Source organism: Stenella coeruleoalba (assembly GCF_951394435.1).
Source record: "Stenella coeruleoalba genome assembly, chromosome: 15".
Lineage (NCBI taxonomy): Eukaryota > Metazoa > Chordata > Mammalia > Artiodactyla > Delphinidae > Stenella > Stenella coeruleoalba.
Window position 1 is genome coordinate 82,096,129 of NC_137161.1, and position 18,327 is coordinate 82,114,455.

The 18,327-nt window shown below is 57.8% G+C and overlaps 1 protein-coding gene across 1 annotated transcript; it reads right to left on the reverse strand.

Annotated features, from left to right (window-relative positions):
* Positions 1 to 247: 247 nt before the first annotated feature.
* Positions 248 to 13,095, reverse strand: ARPC1B (actin related protein 2/3 complex subunit 1B). The gene is made up of 10 exons (XM_079944123.1): positions 12,982 to 13,095; positions 6,679 to 6,755; positions 5,835 to 5,939; positions 5,174 to 5,396; positions 4,322 to 4,429; positions 3,061 to 3,267; positions 2,902 to 2,977; positions 1,771 to 1,976; positions 884 to 974; positions 248 to 588 (listed from the first exon to the last, which is right to left on the reverse strand). Exons 2-10 carry the CDS (start codon positions 6,740 to 6,742, stop codon positions 550 to 552), a joined length of 1,119 nt encoding a protein of 372 aa, XP_079800249.1. The 5' UTR covers positions 6,743 to 6,755; positions 12,982 to 13,095; the 3' UTR covers positions 248 to 549.
* Positions 13,096 to 18,327: the final 5,232 nt, after the last annotated feature.

Below are 18,327 nucleotides of genomic sequence, written 5' to 3' on the forward strand. Positions count from 1 at the left end.
CAAACATCAAATAGAGAAATAATAAGTTTCCACTAAAGCCCAGAACCAGCCCACAATGTGCAACCACTTGTCTAGGAATCTGACTGCTGAATGAGTGACAGAAAAGACACCTGGTCCTGGCAGCTCCCAGGCTGGACTGCAGCAGGGAAGGAACCATTTGGGGGCAGCCTCTTGGGTTTAAGGATCAGCTGTGCTGGCAAACAAAAATAAGCTACCAGTGCTCTGCCCAAACTAACCTCTCCTTCTAGACACACAGGCGGCGTGTCTACGGTTGCATTTTTATTACCTCCACATTTTGAAGCAGTTCATGACCAGCAGAGTGCTTTGGGGACATTTTTTACAATAAATGGAAGCATTTCTTTAAGAAAAAGGCAATTGTTCCTTCAGTAGGTAAGCCTCCCGCCCCTCCCCTCCCCTCCCCTCCCCACCTGAGGGAGCAGCCTGTGGGGACCCGAACTGGTACCCTAGAATCATTCAGCAAAGCGATCCTTTGCCTCCCTGACCCCCTTCCCTCAGCAGCTGGGATGAGGGTAACAGACTCCTCACAGGTCATTTGATCTTGAGATCCTTCAAGGCTGACTCCAAGCTCTGGAAGGAGACAAATAAGATGGGCTGGTTCTCAGCTGTCCTGCAGACACCCCACCCACAGGGACCTGGCCTGGGACAGAGAACCTGGTCTTTGGGGTCGGGCAGACCTGGGTTTGAATCCCAGCCCTAAAGGAAGGTGCTGCAGAGGGTGCCAAGGCCCAGATGCCAAGGAGCCCTCACCCCACTGAAGTGCCCTGCGGGAAAGAAGGAGGAGGACTGGGGCATCCAGGTGGCTGCCAGGGAGAAATGGGCGGCCTGCGGGGAAGCGAGGCGGTGGGGGGAGGGCAGGCCTCACCTTCACGTCCCAGATGCTCATGCCGCCGTCCATGCCTGTAGTGCAGAACTGCGAGCACTTGGCCTTCCCCCCACTGAGCACCGAGATTTGGCTGCAAAGAGGATGAGGGCTTTACAGATCCCAGCCTGTGCCTGGGCCGTGCTCCGGCCCACTCTGCCCTCCAGGAGCTCCCCAACTTTTGGGGGAGCCCACCCCAGTGAGTGTGAGTGTGTGTGCCCAGCAGGGACAGCCCAGGAGGCCGGGCTGTGAAGGATCACAGAGGACAACAGGACGGGGCTCCTGAGTCTGCTTTAGGGACGAGCAGTAGTCCCTGTGCAAGGAGCACAGGGCAGCCGGGCAGCTGGAACAGGACGCACAAAGGCCTGGGCAGGGGGTGAAGGCACACGTGCTGGGGGAATCAGAGTGACGGAGCATAGTAGGGTGGGGAGAAGAAGCAGAAGATGGCACTGAGTGGATGCAGGGCTAGTTCTGAAGAGCCTTGAAGGCCGGGCAGAGGAGTTTAGTTTGAAGACGTTGGGCCAGGCAGCCACAGGAGGGTTTAACTAGCCTAGGGGCAAGGTCAAAGTCTCCCCACGCTTCCTCTGATTTGTCCTGGGGTGGACGCCTGTGGCTGGCAGGATCCGGGAGTCTCTGGCTCTGGTTCCACTCTAGTTCCTCAGGGAGGCTGCTGCCAGACCCTTCATTCCGCCCCCCCCGCTCCAGTCACTGCCCGGCCACCCCCCAGAACGGTCCCACAGTACGTCCTGAAAACTGAAAACGCAGAGCAAGGCTGACTGCTCTGCCCCACCTGATGCAAAATCTCAAGAGACTGACCAGCTTCCTAAGTGGGCCTGCACCTCGATGCTGCCTGGGTGGGTGTGGAGCTCGCCCTTCGGCCCCGCTCTCACCTGACACTGTTCTTGTGCAGTGAGTCCAGGCCCCCGCTTGCTGCCGTGCTGCCCTCCGAGCTCGCCTTCTTGTCGAGGTTCTGGAAGCGCTCGCGGGCCGTCAAGCCGCGCTGCGAGCTTTGCTTGGGCACGTCCAGCCGCCCACCGAAGCTCAGTGTCCCCGCGGCGCCGTCGTAAGTGAACAGCACCGGGAAGCAGTCGTGGCCCTGCAGCGGGGAGGGGCGGGGTGACATTGGAGCGCCCCCACTTTCCTCCCGGGGAAACCCAGGCCGAAGGGCAGGTGCAACGCCGAGGGGCGCCCGGCCACAAATCGGGGGGGTCCCAGAGTCTGGATGCAGGGCTTGGGTGTAGCACAGGGAAGCCGATGCCAGCTCGGGGACACAGTCGGCGACCCCAGGTGTAGTAACAGGGACTGGATGTCGGGGCTGAGCACCTAGGAGCAGCCCCCTCAGCCAGCAGGGCCAGTGTTCAGTTGAGAAAGCTGGTCTGGGACTTTCCTGGGAGCCCAGGGGGCCTTGTCCTGCCTAGACAGTTACACCTGCTCTGGGAGAGACCCCACAGCTGGACGTTTGTCTAGGCAGAGCAGGCCTGATCCCCCTCTGGGACCCCATTAGGTTTCCTGAGGCCTGAAAAGAGCCTTGACGGATAGGTGGGCAGGAGGAGGGAGGGAGAGTAGTGTCCTTCTGGACACACAGGACTGCACTCCCCCACAAGCACTCATTCTCTGAGTGAGGAGGTGTGGTCCTGTCATTTTCATTGGCCAATAAAATGTAAGCAGAAAGGTTAGGATCCAGGGCCCAGTTCTCCACTTCCCCTCCTCACTCCACGGGAGACAAAGCTCCCATCTGCACTGAGCAGAGCCCCCCTCACAGCGCCCACGCTGGACAGTCAAAGGGAGCAAGAAACAAACCTTTACTGTGTTAGGCCACTGCAGTTGGGGATTTTTTTGTTGTTGTTACCACAGCATAACCCAACCTATTTTGGCCAACAGAGATATGGATGGATGGGTGGGTGGATGGGAGGAAGGAAAGGAGGAAGGGGGGACAAGTAGAGGGCTGCCTGGGCATCTCGGGGCTCGCTGGGAGACCTGCTGTCACCGGCCCCTGCTCCCCCGCCCCCGCGCCCCCTTACCGCTGCCACCAGACTGTTTTCTGTGATGAAGGTCAGGGCCAGCAACGGCAGCGTTTCAGAGGCCAGAGTCGCGACGCTGAGTGAGAGAGAGACGTCAGCCACACCGGCCCCTCGTGCTCGGTGCCTGGGTTGCCCCCCATTCGGGTGACCTGTACTCACGCCATCTTCTTGTCGGCATCAGCCAGGCACACGGTGCTGTCATGGCTGACCCAGGCCACACGGCTGCCGCTGGCGGAAAAGCAGACCCCGTGCACCCAGCCGCAGCTGCTGCTGGACTCAAACATCAGCTCCCCGAAGGGCATCTTGGAGCCCCATGGGGTGGGTGCTGGCCGCTCCTCCACCTCCTTGATGTAGGCTGAGAAGATCCTGCCGGGAGAGGCAAAAGAGGGGATGACCGGGGGTCTGGGAGGGGCCTGACAAGGGACTCCCTCTCCCAAACTGGCCTGCTGAGGCCAGAGCACCCGGCTGAGTCCAAGGGTACTGTAGCCGGCTTTCCGTGACCTGCATCTTCACGCTCAGACAGGTCTGGGCCTTGGTGCCCACTTTGGGCAATGGTGTGGGGTCAGGAGGTCTCCCAGCTCAGGGTCCCGGGAGCTCCCAGGACCCTTGGGGCCCTCACCTGAGGACTGACCATCCACGGCCGACGTGGCTCCCAGGGCGTCTCCTGTCCCCCTCACGCTGACCACTACACTCCAGGGCTAGCCCCTAGGATGTGCCCCCCCTCCTGCTCTGCACCGTGAACCAATCCTGCCCCCCTTCCTGCCAGCTCCACCAGTTCCACTCGCCATCCCAGGGCCAGCCCGGAGTCATCTGACAGGTCAGGGTGCCAACAAGAGCCTCATCAGGACCTCCTCCTCTCTGTGCCTGGGGCCTCTGGTGCCTGCTGTAGCGTCATTTCCCAGGGCAGATGCAGAAACCCAGGCCATCTGCCTGGAGCTGGGAGCCGGAGGCCTTGGGAGACTCGGGGGGCGGGGGGGTAATGGGCCCAGAAGTGACAGCCAGCCAGTGGCAGGTGGAGACTCTTTGTTCCAGGCCTTACGATAACGAGGCAGGGTTTGTTCCAGCCTATCAGTCATTATACCTTAATGTGAAAAAGTACACCCACTCATTTTCCCTCAGATAGAAGCCAAGAAGCTGAAGGAGTGGGAGGTTCTCATGAGTACAAGAGGGCCTAGAAAAGAAATCTTGCTGACATTAAGTGGTGGCAAGGGGCACATCCTTTTAAGACTCCACAGAGGCTGGAGAGAGGACCCAGGGATGACCCTTCAAAGAGCAAAACCTCACAGAAGCTCGACTGAGGCCCCCAGGTCACCTGCTGACAGCAGAGCTGGTCTGGAAGGTGGGTCGTGGGGCTCCCAGGACGGAGCTCCCCTCCACCCTCCGATCCCTGTCCCTGTGTCGATGGCAGGGCCCCCCTCACCGGCACTTGAAGTCGCAGGAGCCGGCGGCCAGGAGCACGTTGTTGGGATGCCAGTCCAGGCTGAGGATGGTGGAGCGAATGGGCTTCTTGATGTGCTTGCAAACCCACCTGGACACGGCAGGCAGACAGGTAGGGAGGAGACAGGGACACACAGGTGGGCACCCGCCAACCCGGAGGCTCCAGGCTCCCACTGGGCCCTGTAGACCACAGAGATCCCAGGAGGAAGGGGCCTGGGTCCAGGCTAGCAACGTGCCAGGTCCCATCCAGGGTGGGGACGCCATCCCTGGTCTTGCGACAAGCCTGGGGCAGCTCAGTGAGAAGTCACGAGGCCGCTAACTGGTCAGGGTTGGATTTGAACTCGACTCTTGGACTCCAGCCTGACCTCCCACCTGGCCTCTGCCCTCAGGGACCCCGGGGAGAAGATCATGACGTGCCTGGGAGCTTGTGAGTGGGCCCTGGAGTGTGATGGGCCGGGAGCCTTGGGCGAGTGATCTGCCTCAGGGCCTTTGCTCATTTGTAATGGGACTGCAGCAGACGCCCAGTCCAGGGGGCTGATGGGAGTGGGTGGGTCAGTGCCAATACGTGTGCAGGGCTTAGCGTGATGCCTGCAGAGGCGGCCCAGGTGCTGCCTGGGCCCTTATTACTGAGACAGAGCTGTGGGAGGGCAGGGGGCTGTGCAGAGAGCCTTTCGCCTCGCCTCCAAGGGCCAGAGAGGACACACTTCCCCAGGGTCATGTGAACAGGGGTCCTGACTCCCCGTCCCGTGCTTTCTGGGACCCTCTTGTCCCACCACCTGTTGGTCTGCAGCCCCAGGTCCCTCCCAGCCCACTCTGGCCCCACCCAGGCACCCACCAGTCGTTTTCCTGCTCAAAATAGCAGATGGAGATGACACGGGAGCCACTGCCCACAGCAAACTTGTTCTCCTGGGGAGCCCAGCGCACACAGCGAGCGGCGCGGTTGATGCGCAGGATGACGAGCGTGGGCTTCCATGTGCGGCCTTTCAGCGTCCACACGTAGGCATTGCGGTCTGTGCCGCAGGTCACGATGCGGTTACTCTCGGGGGCCCAGTCGATGCCTGTGGGGTGGGAGGAGGCACTAGGCTGAAGCCATCCAAGCAGAGGTGGCTCTACAGTGTACGCATGGGGGGCCTTAGAGGCCACAATCGGGGTGAAAGCTGCTCCAGGGGGTACTACTGGAGTTCACTGGGGGTGTTACAGCTCCCCCAGCTATCAGCAAACATGCTGGAAGGCCAAGCCAACAGACTGAAAAGAAATGGGTCCTTGGTAATGCTGAGCTGCTGGATCACACCTTTCCTGAAGCCCTTAAACTTCTGAGTTTTTCAGTAACATAAACCAATCAATGTAATCCCTTTATAACTTAAGCCACTTTGAATCAGCGTTCTGTTACTTGCAACCCAAACTATCCTACCTAACATAGTGAGTAGGTGGATGGCCCAGCCCTGCCCTGTCCCCTGCCTTCTTTCAGGAAGATGACCCCAGCCAGCCCAACCCACCTGTCACCTGCCCGTTGTGCTCCTTGAGCTCGTGCACCTGGACCCACTTGTTCCCACTCTTCTCATAGATGTGCACCTCGTGGTTGTTGGGGCAGATGGCGATCTCTGCAGGAGAGACGGGTGGGCGTGGGGAGGAGGCATGCGTGCCCAGGCTCCCCCATGACTCCCCACCTTCTCAGGCCACCTGAGCAACACTTTGTCCTCTGCTAATGCACTCTCCTCCTCTGCCTCAGGTCCTGCTGGGCTCCCCTTGGGATTCCTCCCCAGGGGCTGGCCACCCCTCATCTGCATCCCCCAGCCCCAGTGTCCCCAAGGCAGTCTCGCAAACCTGCGGGAGCTCTCCCTGCCCCCTGCTCCGCCCCTGCTCCAGCCACGGTCTCCTTGCTGCTCCTGATGACACCAGGCTCTGCCACCGCGGGGCCGTTACACCCACCCTGGCCTTCGCACGCTGGCTCCGTCACCTCCTTTGGGTCTCCATGCAAACGTCACCCCCCTGAAAGCCCTTCCCTGGCCCCCTTTTCTAAACTAGTGCCTTGGCTCCATCGCTTTCCCCTCACCCTTCATGTTTCCTCAGAGCTCATTTCACTGCAGGTTACATTTCCCATCCCCAAACCCTCCCGTAGCCGTGAGCAGAGGGCAGACCCACTGTTGTGCCCACCCAGTCCTGGCACCCAGAGCAGTGCCTGGTGCAGGCAGGGCCGTGCTCTCGCCTCCAACCCTCGATGCCCGCTCGCCTGGCTGCCCTGCTTGGGTCCCTTCCCTCCTAACACTCAGGATCTCAGGATCGGGGGTCAAGCAGGGGGACAGCTTCCCACGGCATCCGATGGTGGGGGGGGGTACTCACGGGTGCGGTCCTTGTTCCAGGCATGGCAGCTGATGGGCTCCACCAGGAAGCTGTGATAGGCCATGGCTGCTCGGCTCCTGTGCCCAAGACAGAGAGGGAAGCCAGGTCAGCCCCGCCCTGCCCAGCCAGCCTCGCGGGAGGGCAGCCAGGGGGCCACCCTGGCCTCCCGACTCTGGCCTAGCGCTTTGCTTCCCTCCTGGGGCCTCAGTTTCCCTCATGAAACAGCAGCTCTCATGGGATGTGTCCGAGGCTCCAGGGTACAAACACAAAGGATGGGGTGGGGAGTGGAGGCGGGGAATGGGGGTGTGCGCGAAGCCACTACCATGAGTGGGGTGTGCTGGGACCCTGCCCCAGACAGGCCATCACTCATCATCTGTGCCTCAGTTTCCCCAAAGGTGGAAACTCTCGCTCCCCAGGAGTGAACCAGGTCTCCTGGCCTTTGCACATGCTGTTCCTTCCCTCTGCAGGGAAGGCCAAGCTTGATGTGCCTTGGAGGCCAGTTCTGTCCACATTTCACACCAGCGTGCTAGTCTCTCTACACCACCAAATGTCCACCCCTGTTCTATGTGGCAAAGTCCTGCTCAACTGGAAAGACCCAAAGAGAGCATCACTTCCTCAAACCCATTCTCTCCCCACCTCAGCTTCCCACTCATGGGTAGAGCCCAGCAGCACTGCCTACCAGCTGTGTGACCCCAGCATATCACTCGCCCTCTCTGAACCTCAATTTCCACATCTGCCAAATGGGAACAGGAATCCGGTCCCCCGCCCGCCAAGGTGTTAAGAGGGTGAAATAAGACGACACACCACGCCTGGCACATAGTAGGTGATCATGAAATGGCAGAGCTTTGTCTAGAATGGATGTGCCGGCACCCGGCGTGCTTCACCTGTTTGGGGGTGGGCCTCCCGGCCGGACCAGGGGCCAATCCAGGGGCCCACGAGCCTCAGGTCTTCTCACTGGCTGTTCCCTCGGCCTTCGAAGCTCTTCCCCCAGATGCCTGCACAGCTCCCACCCTCGCTGCTGCCATTCAAGTCTGTGTCCAAGGCCACCTTCTGAGCAAGGCTGCCTCCCACACCACCTCCACACTCCCTAGGCCCTAGTTTTCTCCAGGGGATAATCTTACTGAACGCGAGTTACTTTGTGCTCATTCATCCTGCCCGTTTGTCTTTCTCCCCCTGCTGGAAAGTAACGAGCTTGATGGAGACACACATTTCTGACCATCTTGTTTACATTTCTATCCCCGGCGCCTACATGCGTGGCACATAGTAAGCACTCGATAAATATTTGATGAACACAATTGTTTACTGCCATCAGTGTCCAGCAGAGTAAGTTATTTTTTTAAATGTAAAAAAAAAAAAAAAAGCCACACCGCATTCCCTGAATGCTGCACTCACCAGCTCTAAGCCCTCCTGTATTCTCGACTTGAGCCCCAGATGACGGATGTGAGGGCTACGGTTGGAGGGGAAGCCACCTGCTAGAGTCACGTGGCCCTGACGTGGGTGTTCCCAGGCCCTCGGTCACCTCCCCCACCTGACTGGCAGGTTTGTGGCCCGGAGCTGGGCCCCAGGAAGGCCGCTCCTCAGCCTGGATCTGAGCCCTGACCTCCCCGGAACCCTGGGGTCTCTCTCTGCCCCCAGCGGGGGTCTCGACCAACACTCCTCTGGGAGGAACAGCACTGAGTTGCGGCCCAGGCACGAGGGTCAGGCTGCAGTGCCGTCCATCATACTGCTGGGGACTCCGGGGCTCAGCGACCACAAATCCTGCTTTAATTTATAGCAGGAAGTCCTGGAAAGTTCCTAAAGCGGCACAGACCACCGCGCACACGTGCACAGAGAGGGCAGGGACCACCACGCCTGTTCCCGCAGGCCTAGAGCATGGCCCCGAGTGGGTCCCTGGTCAACATTTGCTGAGAAAGAAGGTGGACACACACAGCCAGGCTGAGGCCACACACACGCGCGATCAGCCTTGCACGTGCGCATGCGCGCGCACGCACGCACACACCGCTCCCATACACACACGCATGTCAGCCTTGCATGCACACACGAGCACACCGCTCCCACAGTGGCCGCCTCCCCAGCCTCTGTCTCCTTATAAGGCCTCTTTGTGTAAAGCAAAGGCCCCGGAAGTGGCCTCGGAGCCCAGGTCAGCAGGCCTGACGGGGTTTCCCCAGGCACTTCCGCTGCATCCGGGCTGGGTGGGCGGGGGTCATCCACGTCTCCACCGCAGGGAGGGAGCACCTAGGCCTGTCCACTAAGCTGTGCTGCTCTGCCTGCCCCCATTCCCCAAGGTCACAAACGGGGCAGGGGGCGGGGCGGGGTGGTGGTGGTTAAAGTAAGAAACTCACTTCCAAACGCCAGCTAGGTTTTTCTTGGCCCCTGACTCCACAGGAGGCCAACCACCCCCTCCCCTTCACCCCAGGCGGCCCAGCAAAAGCCCAGGGGGTCCCTGGACCCTAGACTCAGACGGAGCAGAACCCAACTTCCCAGCCCCAACTGTCCCAGGCACACTGTCTGGCCGGGCATCTCTGCCCCTTGTCGGCTCTTGGTGAGTGTCCAGACGTATGGGCCGGGCTCTAACAGCCTGTCTAGGGACTTTTCAGAGTTCCAGGCTGTGAAGATGGAGACACTGGCAATACAGAGGACAGCGGCCCCCACACTTGCCAATATCGCAGCTGAGAGGGCTTGGGGACCCTGCCCATTGTTTCCTGGGACCCAAAGGTTCTCAAGGGGGAGAGGGAGGGGCTGATAAAGATGACCACAGCACAGTGGGACAGGCAGGTTCAGAGCACACCTATCAGCCGATCACACTTTAGCATAAATTCAGACAGAAATACTCCCTAGTCTACTGACCCACACTGTAAAGGGGGGAGGGGGTACGGGTGGAAGGGGTGGGAGAGAGGAAGACGTGTTTTCCCCTTTTCATAACTTTTTCATAACTTCTGCAAAGCGGTTGAAAGCAGCAGGGCCTCCCGAGGACTCCCTACCCCCACAGGTTACAAATGCGGAAGTGGCAGCCCAGGGAGGGGCGTGGCTTCTCCAGCCACTGCAGGCTTCAGGATCATGGGATCATTACGTGTGGTCAGATCCAGGAAAACAGCCTTCACACCAGGCCACCCCGCCACGGGAACTATGTCTTAATCATTCCCAGGGAAACCTCTACCCTACCGAGGGGCGGGCACTGCCTGAGTGTGGACAACGCAACAGCTCAGCGGTGTCTCCTGGTGGAGACAAAGGCAGGCTGAGGCCATGGCCCCGGGAAACCCACCCACTCATCGCTGTGACCCTGTGAGTCAGCACTGTGTACCCATTTGATTGTCAAGGACAAAGAGAGAGGAAGGGGCCCTGAGGATGGCGTTGGGACTGGGAGTCCACGTCTAGTGCTCTGTGCCCCCATCACCCTGGAAAGAGAGTGAGGCTGGGGGAGCACGGGCCAAACCCTGACAAACTCCCCCAGCTGGCTCTAACTGTCCCCCACCAGCCTGGAGCCGGGATCTCTCTGTGCTCCAGGTAGCTCTTCCCCCGTGTCTGGCACACAGTAGGTGCTCAGGATGAATGGATGGGGGATCACGCAGGGCTGGGAGAGCAGCATGATGGCTGGGAAGAGCTTTGGGTCTCCAAGGTGGGGCGTGGGTCTCCAGGCAGGGGGTGCCAAGGACCATGTACCGGGGTGTGGACATAAGCTGCACGGGGACAGGTATATTTGTTTTGTTCACAGATGAATCCCCAGTACCAATTAGAGTGCCTGGCACATAGTAGGTGCTCAATAAATATTTCTTGAATGTGGTTGCATGAATGAATCACATCCGTCTTATGGTATACTTCTTATAGACCAGCCCTATTATTTCACTGGTACATGTATGCAATCTGTAAATATTTACTGGGGAGTATGCGCTCAAGATTTTTTCCTGATAGCGTCAATGATCCAAAAAACTTGGAAATCGTCAATCTAAAGGGTCCTCTGAGGATTCGGGGAGAAAACAGCTCCCTTCCAAAGCAAGGCAAGCCAGGCGAAGCCCCCAGCTGCCCAGCCAACGGTCTCAGGCCTCCCATCTCTTTCTTACATGCTGGGTGCAAATTCTGACTCTCTCCATACTGACTGGGTGCCCTCCGCCCATGTTTCCCCCACGTCTCTATCCAGAAAAGTCTGGGGTTGGACGAGGCACAAGCTGTAGGTTCTTTCTTGCTTTCAGAGAAGCTTCGCCGGCCCAACCTTCTCTGAACCCAGAGGTTTGACTGCATTGGAGGCTAAACCAGGCAGGAGCTGCGTGGAGCAAGGATCTCTGCTCTGCAGGCACTCAGGGAAGTCCCCACCCAGCTCAGCCACTCCAGGGAGCTGCCAGCAAGCCATTTTGCACACGTGCTGAGCTGTTACTCAACTTCCTGTTGTATGTGGAACAGCCCTCCTCACCCCAACAGACCAGCCAATCCTGGACCAGCTCCACTCTTGAGGTCTTACAAACCAGGCAAAATCAAGTCAAGAAACACAAATGAAAATAATCATAAGGCACCATAAAGCATCAGCTAAAATAATCCAAACCAAACAAAACCTCAAACACATAAAACTCAATGCTGGCCAGACTGTGGAGAAATTCTCATTTGTTGCTAATTTGTTCAGCCTTCCTGAAGGGCGATGTGGTAACATTCAATCCAACCAACTGGGTGGGAACAAACAGAAGAGAACACAAACAGGAACTTAAAAATTGTTAACATTTTTGGTGGCATAAATTCATTTTGGTGCTAAAAAAATAGCCGACTTTTTTTTTAAAGCAAACATGTTCATAATAACCCTCTTTAAAATGGTGACAGGATAGAAAACTCCAGATGACTACAAATATGGAAAGAGAAATAGTGATATGAACATGTTGTTATAAGACCTATGTGGATAATATACAAACACTTATGTAATTAGCTATGTAATTAACTAACTTACTTGGCTTTTTTTTTTTTTTTGCCACTTGGCTTGGGGGATCTTAGTTCCCCCACAGGGGATCCAACCAGTGACCCCTGTAGTGGAAGCACGGAGTCCTAACCACTGGACCAACTTGGCATCTTTAAATGCCCAGAATTTACCCAGGACTTTGACATACATTCTCTCTTTTACACCCTAAAACAAGCCCAAGAAGTTTTCCAGTGTTTGTTTTAACCTTCATCTCGTACAGGAGGAAACAGACTCAGACAAAAGCAAAACTTTGCTCAAAGTCACCCCACTCCTAAATGGCACAGTTTGGGATTCTGACCCCAATCTCAGAGTTTAGGTTCACCTGGACACTTTGATAAATGTAGGCAAGCCTTATAAATAACAGCAAGGACAGTAACAGGGCATGTTTAGTCCCTGTGTGTGCCTTACACTCATGATCGTATTTAAGCCTCACAACTTGAAAGTTCCCCATTTTCCAGATAAGCAAAGTTGAGGCCCAGGGAGGTTAGGTGGCTTGCAAGGTCGGTGGCCAGTGATGGAAGAAGCTGGCGCTCTTACCAGTTTCTGGTCCCGGAGACCTCGCTGGCGGGGGTGCTCTTAACCACCGGGCAACACTGCCCGCCAGGCGGGAGGGGCCGGGGGACAGCCCGGAATAACCTGAGAGCCTCGGTGTCCGCACCAGGCTAGCTCCTGCGGCTTCACGCCAGTCACTACTGTGTCACTGTCACCGCCCGAGGTCCCGGCCCTGGCCGCGGTCCCCACGCCGCCGGCAACGGGGGGCGCCGCTCAGAACGCTCCGGTCTAGCGCCCGGGAGCTCAGGAGGGAGCGTTCCAGACCCGGCCCGCCCCTCCCTGGACCGGACCCCTAGGACCTGGCCCAGCTGGCGGGAGGCGGGCTGAGGAAGGGGGCGGTGGCCGGCAGGGAGGGAGGGAGGGGAGGGGCGAGGCGAGGCGAGGCGAGGCGGGCGGGGGCGCCAGCTCATTTCCCGGCTGGAGCAACCCGGAAGGCTGGAGGACGGAGGGGAAGTGACTGGGCGTGGGGCCCTCGGGCCCGAAATAACGGGGCACACCGACGGCGGGGCAGAGTCTGGGGGGAGGGGGAGGCTAGGGGGGCGGGGAGGCGGACGCGCGGGCCGGGGCGCCCCGAGGGCGCAGACTACGGGGGGTGGGGTGGGGAGCGCTGCGGTTCCCTCGCCCGGAGGAGGCCGCCCGCCCGCAGCCCGTGCCCCGCGTGTCCCCTCACCTCCAGGCGGGCCCCGTGTGGCCCTTCTCAACCCCGATCTTCCGGCGGCCCCTCGTTGCGTCCTCCCCACCTGCATGAGGTCGCTACCCGCTCTCCCCACGCCCACCCCCCACCCCCCCTCCGGGCCGCTCCCGCGCCCCCTCACCTCGGAGCGCCGCGGCCGCGGACTCTGGGCAGTCGACGCGCCGAACCGGCCCTGGGCCCCGCGCAGCTCTGCCACTTCCTCGTGGGCGGGGGGCGGGGCCTCCCGGCTCAGCCCCGCGGGGACCGGGCGGGACCCGGGCGGGCGGCTAGCGGTTGGAGAGCCCTGGTCCCGCCCACCCCCCGGGGCTGGGGCCGAGCTGACCCGGGGCGCCCTGAAGGCGTCCGCCCCTCGCCCCCTGGCGGGCGGGGAGACTGAGGCTCGGCAAGGGGGACACCACCCGGGTGGGAACCCGAGCCCTGCAGGGCGCACAGCCCCCATCCCCGCGAGCGGCCGTGGGGAGCGCCGGTGACCGAGCAGCTTAGCTGCCTCTCCCGGCCTCGGGCCCTGGCCGCGCGGGGACTACCCCTCCATTCGCGATCGGATGCCCGCTGGGCGCCGAATGTGCGGGGTGTGGGCAGTCAGGGGAGCCGAGGCAGCCCGCCCGCCACCGGGGTCCTCGCTTCAAAACGGGGCCGCCAACCCCCGGCTGGTCCAGTTCCTTCTCAGTGCCGACTTCCTGCCCCTCTTTCCACCGCAGACCGCTTCCGACCCTTAAGTTACCCAGCGGCCTGGCAGCCGCCTGTATGTGGGTCTTGGGCCAGGTAGGCCCGTAGGTCTCTCCATCCCTGCCCTCTGCCTCATCAATGGAGATGTGGCCAGGTGGTCCCTCCCGCTACGATTCAGCTCAGCTGGTCAGCCAGGCACTAAGCAGCATCACGGATGGGCGTGGGGTCTTCGTGGGTCTCAGGAGGTCCGGGGCCAGGCACCCATCCTGTCAGGTCTCCCCGCTTTGAGCCATGCTGTTTTTCTGTCTGGAACACTTGTCCCACCCTGTCCCCACCTGGCCCACTTCCCTTTATCCTGCAGGACATGAGTGAGTGTCTCTGTCCCTGACCCCCTCCTCAACAGGATCCTGTGCTCACCAGTCATGGCTCCCATTACACAATTCCACACTTGCGGGCAGCCGGGAGAATGAAAGGTGTCCAAAGGTGAGGAGCACTTTGAGGTGAGCACACAGGGTGCTTGGGAAACTTCAGCTTCAATTAGTAGGACCCTGGCCTTCCTGGCTCTGAGGGGACACTGAGTGGCTGTCAGCAGGGCCCCCCATCCAGCCTTGGCAAATCCAAGTGATGGCTTTAATCAGAAAAAAGTTTCAGATGGTCTGTACTGGCCACCCCCATCCCGTAAGGACAAGTGCAGTTTAATGCTGAGGTGACATTTGTGTCCCTGCCTTCCATTTACCCCTCCGCAGCTTTGCAGATGCCCAGGGAACCATTCCAGGTGGGACTGAGCCCCATCTCTGATGGCGGCCCCTGAGTGCTGTCACTCAATCAGCGTGTGGTCTCCCCGCCCCACCTCCTGGACTTGTGACCTGAGACGGTGGGTCAAAGCAAAGCCCAGGATCTTGGATGAAGATAGAGGGGAAAGCAGCGCCTTCTGGAATTTGAACACGAAACTGGAAGAGCCACAGGGAAGCCCGACAACCCAGGGTGGGGGGGGGAGCGTGATGGAGAGAATCCCAGGAAATGACGAGAGCCCTGGTCAACCTCTGACTGGCAGCCTGAGCCCAACCTGCCTCCAGGGGTTTCTTCAGGTACATGAGCCAAGGAATCTACTTTTTAAGTTGGTTTGAGTTGCTTTTCTGTTACTCATTCCTAAAAGCATCCTAACAAATATGCACACCTGAGGACTCCCTCTTCCTCACGAAACTGAGCTAATTTGGTAAGACTCAAGCTTAGTGTGAGCGGGAACCATATTTGTATTATTCACTCTGCTCTTCCCGGCGCCGAGATCAGTGCCTGGCAGCCAGGAGCACTCAGTATGTATTTGCTGAATGAATCAATGAATGAACAAACCAGTGGGGTTAGAAACTTGAACCCACTTCCGGCTCTGCCACTTAACCTGTAGTGTAACTTGAATCTTCTTGCAGTGCCTGGGTTTCTGTATCTGTAAAGTGAGGCTAATTCCTAACAAGCACTGCCCGGCCACCTCACAGGCCTGCGGTCACTGTGGGAAGACCCAGTAGATGGGAAACACACCTCAAGCTGGGAAGCGACAGGGGTGTTACTTGAAATGGCTCCCTTGGGGAACAGTCTTCTAAGCCTTAGGTGGAGCAAGTCCTTGGGTGAGGAGAACCTGGTGGTGGAAGAATTTCATCTGGAGCTCAAAGAACAGCTCAGAGAGCTTTCTGTTTCTGCCCGGAATCTGCCTCCCCTGGTGCCCTGGGATGAAGGTCCTTCACTCTACCTTCTTCCCTGCCTTCCCAGGACTCCCAGGAGGCAGACACACACCCAGGCTGACTCCTCAGTGCTGGCTGACTTGAGCAGGGCCGTCAGCTGGGGTCTGGGGCAGCGTTTCAGGGCCATCAAGGTCCTCCCTGGCTCTCTGCTCCTTCCTTCTTGCTGCACTGGCCTTACTGCCTCCTGGTCACAAGATGGCAGCCTAGCTTCAGGCTTCTGGACTCAGGAGGTGGTGGGCTGGCCAAGGCAGCGGGAAACCAGGGAGGAAAACCTTCCAGAAGCACGCAGCGCTATCTCCTTCTGTCTCAGCCCCTGCCCACCCCCGAATGGGGACCATAGGTCTCCCCCTGAGATCAAAGAATTGACACCCGGTACCAGGAGGGAAGAGGGGAGACCCTGGGCCTCCTTCCAAGGCCACGCACACATGGAGGTCTGGAGCACACACAGCACTCCTCAGCCGGGGCCTGCTCACACCCCTTCCAAGCCACAAGGCTCAACTGAGAAACCGAGGTCTACCAGGAGACCCCACAGGTATCGCCGGGGGTCCCCTCCTGGTTCCAATGACATCACCCTGCTTCTGAGTGTGGTGACAGAACTGGGCTGGGTCGCTAGGCATTTCCCCTGCCTGTCACCACCCAGCAGGGAGCGTGCTTGGCGGTTACCCCTGGGGCTCTGGAAAGGCTACCTTGATACAGGCTGCCCTCCCTCTCTGAACTTGAGTTTTATCATCTCTAAGACGTGGCAGTCACAGTTCTAACCCTGCAGGGCTGCTGTGAGGAGTTCCTGCATATCAGCTGCTTCCCTTGGTGCCCGGCACAGTGACCTTGTGTGCATGGCACACATTCTTGCTGTGTTGGATCCGCCCATCCTTCCTCATCAAGCCCCACTCATCAAGCTCCTCTACCTTAGCAGCTTTCAAACTTTTTTTGACCATGACCCCCACAGACATATGTTGCGGCCTAGTCCACAGCCCCCTGTGTATCTGAAACAGAAGTACCATGAAGCAGAACTTACTACACACAATGCAGGATGTTGTTTTCTCCTCTAAGTACCAGCCATGATTTTACAACCTACAAATGGGCTCTGACCCTCAGTTTGAAAAACTCAGCTCCAGACCATATTTCCTTTTTTTTTTTTCCTGCCGTGCCGAGTGGCTTGTGGGAGCCTAGTTCCCTGACCAGGGATCGAACCCGTGCCCCTGCAATGGAAGCACAGAGTCCTAACTGGACTGCCAGGGAAGTCCCTCCTCCCCTTTTCTGAATGGACCTAGTGGATTCATTTCCTGTTACTGCTGGAGCAACTCACCACAGAGTGGGTGGCTTGAGACAACGCAAGTGTCTTCTCTTACAGCGCTGGAGGTCAGATCTTCACAGCCCACATCAGTGGCTGGAGGGTGCTGGCGGGGTGCTGTTTCTTCTGGAGGCTCCAGGGGAGAACCAGGTTCCTTCCTGCAGCTTTTAGAGGCCTTGGCCTTCTCCCACCCCAATCTGTTCTTCTACCTTCTCATTTGCTCACTCTCCCCTGCCTGCCTCCCTCCTTTAAGGATTCTTGTGATTACACTGGGCTCACCTGATAATCTAGGCTCAGCTTCCCCAGCTCAAGATCTTTAACTTAATCCCATCTGCAAAGCTCACAGGTTCTGGGGATTAGGGCAGGGACATCTTTGGGGGGCCAGTAGTCTACCTACCACACCCAATATTTGAATTAGACACACACATAACTCACATAATTTTATAATGTATAGACCATCTGTACTATTCCACGTGGGGTAGCTTAATGGCCTCACCGACATCGCAGGCACCTGAGGGAACCCTAGGCCTTTGCATCATTGCCTCACTGGGCACACATGAGAACTAAACCACTTGCGTGATTGCTGGGTCAAACTGAAGGGGCCATGCCTAAGCAATTAATCTGGGTTCTGAGGCCAACCCCAGTTTTCTCAGCATATTCTAGAGAAAACTTTTTTTGGTTAGCAGAATCCTTCATACACCACTTCCCACCCTACCCCACTCTGCTATTAAGGGTCTCCGGGGCCTAGTATAGGGCCAATGCCAAGCCTGAAGGCAAACCTCGGCTTTACTGAATAACAGGAACTGCTAACCCTTTACTACTCCCATTTTACAAGTGAAGATAGTGAGGCTCAGAGATGTTAACTATGTTGCTCAAGGCTACGCAGCTTGGCAGAACTATGACCTGACACCAAAGCCTCCAAAGGGCTTTGGCCACTGTCCCTCCAAATCGGTAGCGATTGTGGACCGAGGACTGCTCGGAGTCTCACAAGCAGGGCGAGATGAGAAGGGACCTTCCACCATCTCAGACTCCAGCACTGCGGGTTTCTGGCTGCCACGACAGGGATGGGCCTTCTTCCATGGACGTGAGATGGCCCAAGTTAAAAAAAGAAAAAAGATGACTCTGGGCTTAAGTTCTTAGAGGCCAAGATAGTAAATTTGTTTCTTTCACAGAATACATCGTTTCTCTAAAAACCTCTGGAATTGCTCCCAAACCATGTGATTTAATGAAACTAAAAAGAAATTGGTAGCTAATTCGTGTTTCTTGGCCTGCTTTTGTCTATCCTTGTTCTGTCACGACAGCCTTGCCGATGTACTGGTACAAACACATGTACACAAAGGAGCTCCTGCCATCGGTGGGGGGTGGGCAGGGAGGATGCCACAGCAAACGGGAAGAGGCAGGTGCCCAGGTGCTGGGATTCTCTCCTGGAGGGAAGTAATGCTTCCCATGGGTTAGCAAAAGGGCAAATTTATTCTTTTAAGAATATCACGATGTCCTTTGAGAAGTGCTATTACCAGCGTTGTCCTAACTACTAGAGTTGTGTTGGAATCACTGCTCCGCTTCTGGGCACACAGCCATGCTCTAGGCTACGCTGTATTCATTTATTTGCGCCTCTCAAGAGTCTCAGCCTTGAAATGTCAAACTCTGTGTCTAATTATGATGAAGATGACTTAGTCTGGGCACAATAATCTCTAAACCAAAATGACAACTTGTGCTTTTTCTCTCCCACTGCACACTCCCCTGCACACGCCTGCCACGGGCACTGGGCAGGGGCTCC